Source organism: Furipterus horrens, unplaced genomic scaffold (assembly GCF_987537825.1).
Source record: "Furipterus horrens unplaced genomic scaffold, mFurHor1.1.pri manual_scaffold_13, whole genome shotgun sequence".
In the NCBI taxonomy this organism is placed as follows: domain Eukaryota; kingdom Metazoa; phylum Chordata; class Mammalia; order Chiroptera; family Furipteridae; genus Furipterus; species Furipterus horrens.
Window position 1 is genome coordinate 28,527,757 of NW_028327183.1, and position 13,035 is coordinate 28,540,791.

The 13,035-nt window shown below is 54.2% G+C and overlaps 1 protein-coding gene across 1 annotated transcript in view; it reads left to right on the plus strand.

Moving 5' to 3' along the window:
* LOC149994316 (uncharacterized) overlaps window positions 1–13,035 on the plus strand; it is a 188,970-nt gene that overhangs the window by 150,229 nt on the left and 25,706 nt on the right. The window contains exon 2 of the mRNA XM_090259023.1: window positions 3,127–3,307. Within this exon, the coding sequence (XP_090115149.1) occupies window positions 3,127–3,307 (181 nt within the window). The remainder of the gene's footprint in view (window positions 1–3,126; window positions 3,308–13,035) is intronic.

Consider the following 13,035-nt stretch of genomic DNA (forward strand, 5'->3'; position numbering starts at 1 on the left):
TGTGAATTATATCTCAGTGAAACTGTTAAAAAAACAATAGAGCAGAGGTTCTCAGATGTTGGGATCTCATGGACTAATGCAGTTAATAAAACCAAACCGTGCGCTGAAACCAACATGGTTGTCCCCTTCGGAGCAGGGTGTGGTGTCTGCCTTCTCTCCCACTCCACCCCCACCCCGGAGTTGGTCTCAGAGACCACTTATTTCCTGGAAAAAGCCTAACACTCTGAGAGCTCTTTAGGCTATCCAGTGGTGGGCTGCTGGAATCCCTCACCCCCCGCTTTGGCTTTTCCTCATTAACGGACTAATGCTTTAAATATAGTGGCCCCAGTCCAGAGACAGGTATAAAGGAAACAATAGTGTTTACCCCGCTCATTCTGTGGGGTCCATGAGCCCTGAGATGCTGCCGCTTTCGGGCATCGGGATATCCCAAGCCTGGTCCTAATAGGACTTTAAATTAAGGCCGACCCCGAGCCTGGAACTCGTGGCTCTGGTAGAAAGAAGGTACAATGAATGTGTTGGTTCAAGGGCCTGCTTTTTATTAGTGAGGACTTGTAAATACAGCTTTGAAGGGTGCAGAGAGGCAGCTCTCTGCCTCCTCTGATGGTCAGAGAACCTTTGCCTCCATCTAAGATGAGGCTAGTGTGAGATAACCCATATTCATGGCACCACGTGTGTCTGGAAGCCTCACCCATCCATTAATACTGACTGGTGGGAAGAGCTAGATCAGAGGAGGGACTGGCGTCAGCCCCCTGTGTTTCTGACATACATCTCTTGGCACACAATGTGCTAGGATCATTTGTAGCTGGGTGCGTACTATTCTAGAGCTTTTCTGGTTGTATCAGTTATCTACTGCTGTGTAACAAACGACTACAAATTCAACAGCTTACGATGCATTTATCATCACACGAATCAGCTGGGTCCTCTGCTCAGGGCCTCAGAGGCTGCAAGTCAAGGTGTCAGCTGGGCTGACTCACAACTGCTAGACTGGGGAAGGACCGACCTGCAAATTCATTCTGGTTATTGGTAGACTTCATTTGCCTGTGTGACTGAGGGCTGCTATGAACATTCAAGTTTTTACATGGACATACATTTTTGGTTCTCTTGTATATCTACCTGGAAGTGGAATTGTGGAGTTCATATGATAACTCTATCTTTGACCTTTTGAAGAATTTCCAGGCCATTCCACACCGTTTTATGATCATGCCAACAGTATAGGAGGGGTCACACAGTACTCTTAACATGTTTTTGATTAGTTGCCAACACTTAATAATCATGAGAGTACAGCTTTTAAAAATGGATTCCCAGTTTCCTTTTGAAAAATCAGATCTGGCAAGATAGGGCTTGAGTCCCTCTATACAACCCCCACTGGTGCTGAGCAGGGCCGCCCTGGCATTTTCTTCCACCCAGTGCCTGGCTTATGGTTTACCTTCCTGGCCCCCACAGGAATGTGTGTTTGAATTTCTTGTCCTTCCTATCCCCTCTCCCTTTCAAATGCTGCTCCCCTTGAAGACCTAGTTCAAATTCAGCCTTCTCCAGGAAGCCTGCCTGGATTCCCCTGGCTCTTGTGGAGTTCTTTCACTCTAAAGCTCGTCATCTGCACCCCTTCTTGCCCAATAGTATTCTCTTTCCATCTGCTGTTCTCTAATTAAAAGCTGTGAACCTCCTGCCCCCAATTGCTTTTTAACAGCCAAGTTTTCTCCCAACTGCTTGGGTTCGAATCCCAGGAGCCCCTGGAGCTGGCTGACTGGGTTGTCTGATGACTAATGGCGAACATAGCGGCCCTGCGCCTGGCAGTTTTCCGAGACAATTAGGGCACAGTTGCAAGAGCAGCTGAAACCTTCCAAGGGGAGATCTGTGTGGGGTTCCAGGGTCCCTGCCTTGCTGATGTCCCCCACCCCAGTCCCGAGCAAGCCAGTGACTGAATGAATGACATGGGCCGGGCCAAGGTGCCGCCTTCTCCTGGCTCCAGCCTAAGCCACCAGCACGCCTGTGGGATTTGCGGGGGCTGTGGTCTGGGCTGTGTCACCATATGGATCCCATAATTTAAAGCATTCCCGGAAACAAACGGTAAATTTATCCGTCTCTCACACATAGGGCTGGTGGAGCCTGTGCTCACCCTAGGAATTCTGAGCCATCCATCTCTCTTAGACACTTTGGTTTTATAGCACTAATCTCTGGGGAAAAACAAAACAAAACTGGACCAACATGAAGTTGCTTTTCTACAGCCATGCTGGCCCTGGAGCTCCTAATCAGGAAGTGGGGGGTGCCAGTCCTCGGGACCCGTCCCCAGGTAGCCACAGTTGGTTATGCAGGCCCTGAAGCCCACACAGAGGTGCAGCTCACCTCCTCCTGCCCAGGGTCTGAAGATGGAGGGGAGAGCCCAGAATCTGAAGCCCTATTGACCTGGGCTCACCCGATCTTGGTGTCCTCAGGCTTCTGCCACCCCTCTCTGAACCTCAGTTTCCCCAGATGTAAAAACAGGATGGAGCGATCAAGATAGTCAAAGTCAATAAGACAGAAAGTGGAACAGTGGTTGCCAGGGGCTGAGGGAGGGAAACAGGGAGTTAGTGTTCAACAGGAACAGAGTTTCCAATTGGAATAAAGAGGACGTTCTGGAGACGGATGAGGGTAATGGCTGCACATAGGGAGTGGACTTGATGCCACTGAACTGCACACTTAAAAATGGTCAAGATGGTATATTTCAGGTTATGTATATTTCACCACAATTTAAGAAATACAAAAAAGGGGGGGGGGGGTGACAGGATGACTACCCTGCTGGGTGAACTGAGTAGTAGCTAGGTTTACGTTTATAGTTATAACCAACTAATAGATAGTAATTACCAGCTTCCATGAGAGCTGAGTGGGCTCGGCTAGTGATGGGGCCTGTGGATGGAACCCCAGTGTCCAGAGACCAGCCTGGTGTTCCTGGGCAGGGTTTGCTGGGAGAGGAAGATACTTGCATTGGCTTAGCTGGGCACCAATTCTCCACTGCCCCCCGCCAGCCAAGCTGAGTCCCTGACCACAAAGGCCATGCCATCGTGGGAGAGGAAGGTGTCCAGAGGCCCAGTGGGCACCTCCAGGCAGGCGTGGCCAAGACTAACCATGTCTACCCTCCTGTCATTCCAGGTCACCTCTGCATCTCTCGAGGCACCGACAGCCACCCACCCTCCTGCCTGGGAGCCTGAGCCCTGGCTGGGTACCCCAGCAGAGAGCCTGCTCAGAGGCCCCAAGACTGCCCAGGAGCTAGGGCCAGCCCGGTGTCAGCAGAGCAGCCAGGACGGGGCCGGACCAGACCTCACAGGCACAGGTAGACACCAGCTCTTTTGTATCTCTAGGACCCAGAGTGGATCATGCCAGCCCTGGCAAGAAGGGGGGTCCCAAAGCCAGTTGGGGCTCAGAGTTCCACCCTGTGAGCACCACATTCTGGCTGAGAGCCTGGAGGCGGAGTCTCCCATACTTGAGTTTGGATTTTTTTTTTTTTTTTAATGCTTCTCAGGGATAAAACCAAGTAGTGGTTTAATCAGAATCCCTGCTTCTGGACCCTCTCATCCTTGATTCTCAGACTACCTTTGTTTGTTGTATCGTATTTATTTATCTCTATGTTCTATTGTGTGCACTCATTTATTTTAAGAATTAATGTAATGGATGCCCATGAATCCTAAACCCAGCCCAGACACTAGGCAGTCCACTGACCCCGATGCTCCCGCATCCTGCCCCGCCCCCCAGACGGAAGCAGCACCTCACGTTTGGTTTTTCCGTAGTGCCCGTGTTTGCCTAAACATCCTCTCTGTCCTGGTGGCTTGGGCTCTGTGTCACAGGGGCAGGCTCCCCTCACTCGGCATTGCAAGGGGCATTTGGGCTATTGCCATGGCTGCCACAGCACGTCCTTTTTCACTGCCATGTACTGTTCCTCTGTTGTACTGCTTGCCGCCATCCGTGCCCACTCTCGCCGGTGGCACAGAGACCATATCTGAGTTTTCCTGTTGTGCACGTGCCGTGTCCTGGCCCACATCTCTCATGGGCATTAACCTCAGCTGGGCCGGAGGGCATAAGGACGTTTGGCTTAAGGAAAATAAGGTCCACTGGTTTCTGGGGTGGGCATTTCACCCCCCCCCCCAGCAGCCCACCTCAGCACCACCAGCCACCCTCAGTTCCCTAGTGACAGAGGCCGGCTCCCAGCTTGGCTGCTGGGCCTGTGAGTGTGGATCTGAGGCATTGATTGTGGGGCCTGTGGACCCTGGGCTGGGCGCCGTGAGTGGGTCCCAGGTCGGGCCCTTTAGCTGGACTTTGGCATGTGGTGGACACCTGTGTTCTTACCTGGGAGGGTCCCTTGGGCCATATTTCTGTCAACAAGACCCCTCAGAGCGGGTTCCTGTGTGTGTGTCCTACCTTGTCACTGCCCCCTGGGAGGACTGAGTCCCCAGCTCCCCAGCCTGCCTATCTCTATGGTGGCCCACTGGGGGCAGCTGCCTGAAAGCTCTGCTTATTCGAGAGATGGGCCAGAATTGGGAGGTGACAGGCCAGCAGGTGGGAGGAGGGGGGCACTGAGGCAGCTGGCCGGCCCTGCCCTCGTGTCTGGACTTACATCTGGGACATCCATCTCCAGGGCTACCCCAGTACGCACCTCTTTCTCTCTGTGATGTGGACCCGGCCAGGGAAGGGGCTGGGCCTCGCTGGGGACAGACCCTACTGACCAGGGGCTTATGGGCAGAAGGGGATGGGGTGGTCAGGCAGCAAGGGGCGCTGCAGGTGGTGGGCATGGATGCTTTTGAAGGAGCCATTCCCCTCAGCTCCCCAGAACACTCAGAGCCTTGGACAAGTGTCTTCTCCCATTCCATGCTTCAGTTTCCTTATCTGAGAAGTGGGAATAAAGGCTAGCACAAGTGCCTGGGTGACAGGGCAGGTGAGAGAATTAAATTGATCAGGACATGAAGAGCATTCAGTGCAGGTCCAAGCACCCTGAATGCCCCTAAGTGCTAGCTGGTGTCGGCACTGTTGTTATTTATAATTCCTAGTTACCCAGCTGGCACCTCCTCCAGGCAGCATAGAGCATACCCAAGGTGGTTACCCTGAGCTGCCTTCTCCATCCCAGCTGCCCCTCAGCTCTGGGTAATATCTTGCAAAACCATGACCCCCTGGGACTCTACCTACCCCTCCCTGGGCTGGCACACATAAGGCCCAGCCCCCTGCCCTGGGGCTGCCTGGGGCAGGGCCAGGGCCCAAGGCCCACGTCTGCCAGCTGCTCCCCATCAGGCTGCAGCCCTGCCTGGAGGGGGGTGGTGCAGCTTCACAGCCAGAGACCCGCCAGGAGCTCCATCCTGCTGTCAGGCCCCTCTTGGGGAGGCCGCTGCTGCTCAGAAACATGACAGTGACTAATGGTTTATTACACACCTGCCACCTCTCATCCGGTGGACAGGCGCAGCCCCCGGGCCAGCTCTGCTCTGCCAGCTGGGCGGTGGGGTGGGTGTAGGGGGCAAGCACATTCAGACACGTGGGCACACACTAGCTCAGGGACACCAGGGACGGACCCAGCAAATGCACCACACACAAGAATAGCTGCACAAACACGCAGATACACACAGACACACATGCGTACACAGGCACCACAACTCTCTTATATACACACACACACGCAGCCCTGTCGCCCTCTCTCTCCAGAGCTCTTAACCCCTCTCTACTGTCCCCACTGTTCCTCCTACGACCCACACTGATGGCTTCCACCCCACTGCAGGCTGGGGCTGGGCCTTTTCGAGACGGGTAGGGAGAGGTCGGGGGTATGCATCTATTGCCTTGGGACATAACTACGCATTGTAGTCCATTTCTGACCCCCCAGACCCCCATAACTGTCTGATATGTGGGTACAGCAGTGTTTGTCATGGAAAGGAAGGGGTCACACCAGGAACCCCGGTGACACACACATTCCAACTTGCAAAGCAGAGGCTGTGTGGTTCTGGGCGAACCTTTCAGAGTTGCCCCCCTGGGGTGTGGTCACTTGCTGGCTGCAGGAGTGTAGCTTCAGGGCTGCGGGGGACTGGCAGGCAAGGCACGAGCCTTGGACTGACCACAGGTCTCCAGCCGGTGGGAAAAGGGTGCAACCGAAATCGTGCCATGAGGCATCCTTCTCTTGAGGTTGACAGCAAGCCCCCAGCTCAGCTCTTCGCAATATTCTTAAGCCTTTAGTCAAAGGAAGATCCATTTCTCATGTGTCACTTGCATGCGGTATAAAATCCAGCGAGAGGACACCCCTAATTCATCACCAGCCGATGGGAACAGGCTTTCCTGAACAATTGTCTTCGTGCTGTCACCACCTCCTTGGGGGAGAAGCAGCAGCATGTGGGGGTGAGCAAGGACGTGGCTTGCTGTCAGAGACCTAGGTTCAAGTTTTCAAGTCTCAGCACTGCTGATTCCAAGCCATGGAACTTCTGCAAGGTTCAGGAAAGTCCCAAACTTAGCTGTTCCGAGTAGGCATGTTATAAGTGAAATCTCCCTTGTAGCATCGCCTTGGTGACTGCGGACAAACACCACGGAGGCACTCAGGGCTGCCGTACAAAGCTGTGCAGGTTGCACGTGGCACCACTCCGGGGGGGGCCACTCTTTGTTGTGGTCTCTGTAAACTTGCTCCCTACGAGGCCATCAGGGGCTACCATGCTGCTTAGCTGAGTGGTGGTCCCATAGTTGTGCCACGTGGGCCCTTGATGTCCTTTCTGAGCTACGGAACAGATTCCAAAGTGACTTATAATATCTTTATTAACTGAGATAGTGGAAGTCGCACACCGCCTGATGAGGTTGGGGTTGGTTCACAGAAAAGCAGGCTTAAAGCGAGTCTCCAGTTACAGCCATGTTCCTGGGGCCTGGATGTGGAATGTTTATAGCAGCCGACATCTGCCCTGGGCCTCCTTCATTTTCCTCCTCCTTTCCTCTCTAGTCATGTGTTTAAATGTGTGTTTGTTGGGTGTATAATTAGGGTGTGGGTGTCTTCAAGCGTGCAGATACAGACTCTTACTCCCTGAGTTCAAATCCTGCCTCTGCTCCTCCCAAGTTTTTATTATTAGACAACCTTTGCGTGTCTTGGTTCCCCCCAGTTGAGAGGATCCAAGAGTTGATCCATGTGCAGTGCTTAGCACAGTGCCTGGCACATGTGAACAGCCGAGAGCTGGTGACCACCGGAAGTCCTGGACTCACAAAGGCTTTTGTCTCTTTGTTGGGCAAATAGGCTTCCAGCGGGCCAGGGTTGGGCCTCATTGGCCAGGAAGGCAGGGCCTCCACTTGAGTTCTTGGCTCAGGCCCTGAGAAGTCCTTGGCAGGCCTCACTTGGAGCGGGTGCTGGTGCTGAGTGCTTGGGTGAAGGCGCTGGAGGATTTCTGCCCCCGCTGCCAGGCGGCAGCTGCTCAGAGGGCACAGGCGGCCAGGTTTGGCTGCAGCTTCTCCAGCCCTGTGGGTAAGCCCCCCCTCTTCCCAGCTTGAATGGGGAGGCGCCTTATGCAGCATGAGTGCCTCCCTTCTCCTTTTACCCCTCTCTCTCCCCTTGTGCATCTCCAGCTGAGCTGGGATCCAAAGTCAGTGTCCTCTCCAGCTGGCCTGGCGCTGTGTTTATCTTCCTGGGAACTTCTTGTGACATTGGGGAGCTCAGAGCTTGCAAGTCGGGGCAGGAGGTTTAGGAGCCTGGGCAGCCTAGGAGGCTCTTTACTTGCAAGTAGATCTTTCCCCAGAAGCCTCTTTGAATCTTTAGTGGGGACTTACAGGGCTGGGCTCCTCTCTGGTGCGGGGCCTTGAAGACCCTTCCCGCCGCTTGCTGTTTATTACTGCTCCTGCTTACCCAGGTCTGGCTGCTTTCAGCTGGTCCCCTTGGTGAGTGTGTGACTTAGTGTGTCTGTCTGAAGGGCTCAGAGTTCCATGAATTAAGAAAGAATTTAACTTGGGCAACTTCATAAACCGATAACCTGAGCACTGACTTAAACGCAGTTCCCAATGGCACCAAGATAAAAGCAGCTCTTTATCCCTGGCAAAATTGCTGTTAAAAGGGTCCATTTGCCCTGGAGTTTACAATTTCTTTCCCAATAAGTTTGTGGTCAAGATTTTCAGTGGAAAAGAAGTGGTCAACTGAGCTGTAGGCATGACTGTTCTGGGGCTCAGCGTTGGGTGCCGCAGGCCTGTACCCAGGCACAGACCACCCTCCAAGAGTAACTGCACTTGTGGCCCACCTGTGTACCACCTGGCTGTGGTCTGTACCTACCCGCCGACCTGCTTTCCCCTTGATGGGGTTCAAGCTGATCAGCTGGCCCTTGGAGGCCTGGGCTGTCACAGTTTGGCACCATATGGGTTTCACTGGCTTGCGGAGCATCATTTGTAATACTCACCAACTTTCACCCATGACCTTCTAATTGAGAGCAGAAACCACTTGAAAATCGGGCATCTCTCCCAGTGCCTTTTGCTTGGATCTTCACCGTGATTCCAAGCCAGCGAAGTTATGATTGCCCATTCACACGTCTGTCTTCACCTCCACACTGCCGTTCATGTGTGCATTTGCTCACAGATATCTACTGAGCACCTACAGTGTGCCAAAGACTATGTTAGACATTGCGGAGGATCGGGGGGAGGCACAGCGGTGCACAAGTCAGACACAAAATCCTGCACTCAAGAACTTTCATTTAAGAGAAAGGCAAATAACTCACGAATAAGCGAGTTAATGTGTGATATCAGGTGGTGACAAGTGCCATGGAGGAAAGTAGGATAGGAGACATGGAGACATGATGGCTATGACTTTAGACAAGGTGGTCACAGAAGGCCTTGCTGAGGAGATGCTGCTGTGCAGAGAGTCCCAGGCCGAGGGACAAGCAAGTGCAAAGGTCCTGAAGCAGCCTGTGCTCAGCACACTTGCCATCTCCATGAAGATAGGGACTGTATCTTACTGGCCTCTTTATCTCTCCATTGCCTGGCACGGTGCACATAATAGCTGCTCGGTAGATGCTTGTTGAGTGAACATAAGTTTTCCAGTCAGCTGTTACTGGGGGACAGGATGGCATGGGGAGGGAAAATGGAAATAAGATTCTTATAAGCAAAGAAGGCGTTTGTCTTCCTCAATTCCCTGGGCCATGAGGGCTGATGTTCCAAGCAGGTCCTTACTTTATTTCAGAACCTTCCTTTCCTTTTCTTTCCAGGGCCCTGCTTTAAAATACAAAATTCTAGTGACTACGGGCTGCCTGCCTTTCCCCAAGGTCCCAAAGTTTCAGTGTGACCATACTGGGGTCAAGGACACTTCAAGGTCTGCCGTGAATGGTTGGTCCTCCCTGCTTCCCACCACCCCGGACTTCAATGACTCTGAGGAGAATCTTTGAGATTCCTGAATCACATACTTAGAGAAGAGCATTTATTGAGCAACTGCTATATGTCAGGTCCTATGAGTCTGGCAACAATTTTTTCTTAGTTGTATTAGTTTCCTATGGCTGTTCTAACAAACCATCATGAACTTGGTGGCTTAAAGCAATACAAGTTTATTACCTTATAGTCTGGAAGTCAGAGGTCTAACATGGGTCTCGCCGAACTAAAATTAAGGTGTGGCCAGGGCTGTGTTCCTTCTGGAGGCTCAAGAGGAGAATCCATTTCCTTCCTTTTCCATCTTCTAGAGGCCACCTGCATTCCTTGGCTCACGGCCCCGCATCACTCCAACCTCTTACTTTGATCATCACGCTTCCTACAGCCCCCTCCTGCCTCCTGCTTATAAGGACCCTTGGGACTGCATTGGGTCCACCCAGCTAATCCAGAATAACTTCCCATCTCAGTGTCCATAACTTTATCACAGCTGCAAAGTTCCCTTTGCCATGTAAAATGACACATTCACAGGTTACAGAAGTTTGGATGTGGATGTCTTGGGAGGCTGTTATTAGTCATTCTGCGGGGCTGAGCTGGCCCTGTGCAGCCTGATGCTCATGACAGAGGAACAGGCAAGGTGGGGAGGACCGCACTGGGAAGTAGGAATTCATTGAGTGCTGGCACTGAGCCAGGTACAGCTGTAGGCTCTTTGCCAGGGTTGACCCTCAAGCCTCATGGCCATGCCGCCGGAAAAGGCCTGATTTAACCCGGTTCAGCCCCCAAAGGTGCACTCTGGGCCACTCTGAGTCAGTTTACTCCTCTGCATGTGGGGAGGATCATGGAACTTTTCTCACAGGTTGTGGCTGTGAGGATGACCTCAGTTACTAACCAATGCATTTAGAACAGGGATGAGGTTCCCTATGCCGCCCTGGCTGGGGTTGTCCTAGGAGGAGCTGGATGCTCCCCGACCCCAGGAAGTCCCAGGTGCAGTTCGGCGTTTGTCCAGCAGGTGGTGAAACAAAGCACTGGGAACAGGGCCAAAGCCTCAGCCCCTACCCCAATGCCCTCACCCACCCTGGCTCTAGGGGAAGGGATACTCACCCCAGAGAAGCAGCCTGTGGTCCTCCCTGCAGGCACACTGCACACCCAGCCTGCACCATAATGCTGCTGAGCCGTGTTCCCGTGCTCCCCACCCCCAGGGCATGCCCAGCTCCTTTGCCCTCAAATATGCCAAGATGGGCTCTCACAAGGGACAGAGTGGCAGAGAAAGTGCAGTGTGGCTGGGAGGGCTCTGGGGAGGAGGCAGCACTTGAATTGGGTCTCTGGACCCCTGTAGGCAGAGAGGAGGCCTCTCAGGGAGGCCCCAATGATAGTAGGCTTCTTCCCTCCTCTACTTTCCTTCCTCCCCTCTCCCAGTTGCCCACGGGATCTCCTCCCATGGAGGGCACCAGGCACCACAGGTCCCAGCCAGGTTTCCCTGGAATCTCCCTCAGCCTGTGATCCCTCCCTGCCTCTGCCTGCTCCTCAGCCCCTTCTTTCCAACAGTGCCTGACCCCTCCTCAGGCCCAGCATTGTCCCTGCCTTCTCTTTGCTGTTACAGCCGCCCCTCCCACAGGGCACCCGGAGCATGAAGCCCGCACCCTCTCCTGCTGCTCCTACTGCTTGGGGTGCATGGTAGCACCTATGGGATGGTGCCCAGTGTAGAGCAGGTGCTCAGAATAGACTGTTGAATGATTATATGGATGAACAAGGGTGCCCTTTGGGGAGCTCACACTGTGAGAACCCCCTTGGGATCTGGGGTCCTTTCTGCTCCCCAGGGCACAGCAGTTCTCCCACATGCAGTAAGCACCTTGAGCCACTAGGTCCTGCTAGGAGAAGTACAGGCCAGGGTTTGCAGGGAAAGCAGGAAGTGGCCGTGCAGCTCCCAGCTCCCGCCACCCTCCGCAGCCCTTGGGCTCCCGTCTGCAGCTCAGGGGTGTGTGCCAGCGGGTGGAGGCTGGGGGGCAGGAGGAGGGCCTGCTGTCCGCCCGCGTGGTTGTGCTGCGGCTTGCTCTCCCCTGCAGGCTCTCTCTCTCTCTCTCTCAACTGACTTCTCAGGAGTTTGCTCTTGAACCTGAACGGCAGACCTGAGAGAGTCTTTCTTGGCTCCTCCAGCTGCTGTGCCACCCCCTCATCCCTCCCCAGGCTGAAGGGAGCTGCTCCAAGGCAGCCAGGCCAGACCAGGGGGCCAGGGGCCAGGACGGTTGGGTCTTATGGACCAGAAGAGTCCCTCGTGGAAAATGCTCCTGCCGGGTGAGTTCCCCGGGATGGCCCCATGTCACCCGGCAGTGGAGGGGGTTATGGGTTCTGGGACAAGGCCCAGACCTCCAGAAGCAGAGATGGGGGATTAGAGTACTGAGCTGTGACTTGGTGAGGGGTGCATGTCCTGGCTGCAAGGGCACCGCAGTGTGTGTGTGGAACATGAACATGGCCCAGGGGACAGATATAATGTCCCCATGTGCCCCAGTTTGAGCCCAGGGGGACCCTAAGGAGCATAGCAACCTATCGAGGCCTGGCAGCAAGCCTCACAGCCCTCGGGGACCCTCTCTGGCCATATTTCCCATGCCCCTGGCATGGGCAGCTTCTTCTTCCTGCTGCGCTGTTACAGAACACAGGGTGGCATGGGGCCTGGCACTGGGCACCTGCCATCATCCCTGTCGCCAGGGGCATAGGGCAGAGGTAGCTCCCTGGGAGCCAGGTAGCCTACAGAGGTCACTGAATCCATACTCCTTTCCTACATAAAGGGAAACTGAGGCACAGGGGAGGGAGTTCTCCTACCAGGGGCTGCCCAGACACCAGGGACAGAGCAGGGTCTAGAACCTGGATGACCCATCTCCCAAGCCCTCTCCTGCTTCTGGAAGTGGAAGAAAATAGCAGGAGGGGCCTGGAGAGGAGCCAGGTAGATAGATCAGGAGGTCAGGAGCAGGTGAAGGCCGAGGACATGTGTGGTGGGACTCAGTCTTGGAGGGCGCAGGCGTGGGTGGCACGAGTGACACCAAAGCCATGGAGCTTCTCGTTTCTATACCAGGTAGGGTGCAGGGGCTTCTCTACATTCCCCTTCCTTCCGTCACAAGCAGCTTCTTGGTCAACACAGGTGACATGCAGGCACCTGGGCTGGGAGCGGGGAGGCCTAGGCTCTGGTCTGATCCTCCACTCCTGGGCATGAGTTTAATCTGATTAAGGAGGGACATGCTGGGAGTAGGAGCACTCTGCCCTGCCCATTGTCACTAGCAGGCCAACTGTGAGGTCCCCAGTAGCAGTCAAGCAGGGGCAGAGGTTGGGTAGGGAAATCTCCCTTCTGTGTCTCAGACCCAAGTCTCTCCTCCTCCGTGCACCTCATCTGCGCAGCAAGAAGGGCTGTAGCAGCTGGCGTTCAGCAAGCACCTCCTGTATACCAAGGCCCTGCCGCACTCAGCAGGCGCCGGTTCCCTGTATCCTCACAATAGCCAGTGAGGTAGATGCTGTTCTTTCCTTCCACCATGTCCCAGATGAGAAGACTGAGGCCCAGAGAGGTCAGGCGACGTGCGTGCCAATGGTCATGGGGCTGGTCGGTTGAGTGGCAGACCTGGGATGCAAAGTGTGGCACAGAGCTGGCATCCTGAACCACCATGCAGGATAAAATGTATCCTCAATTGCAGAAGTCCAGCCCCATTTAGGAAAATGTTTCCTAAACTTTGAGAAGCTCAG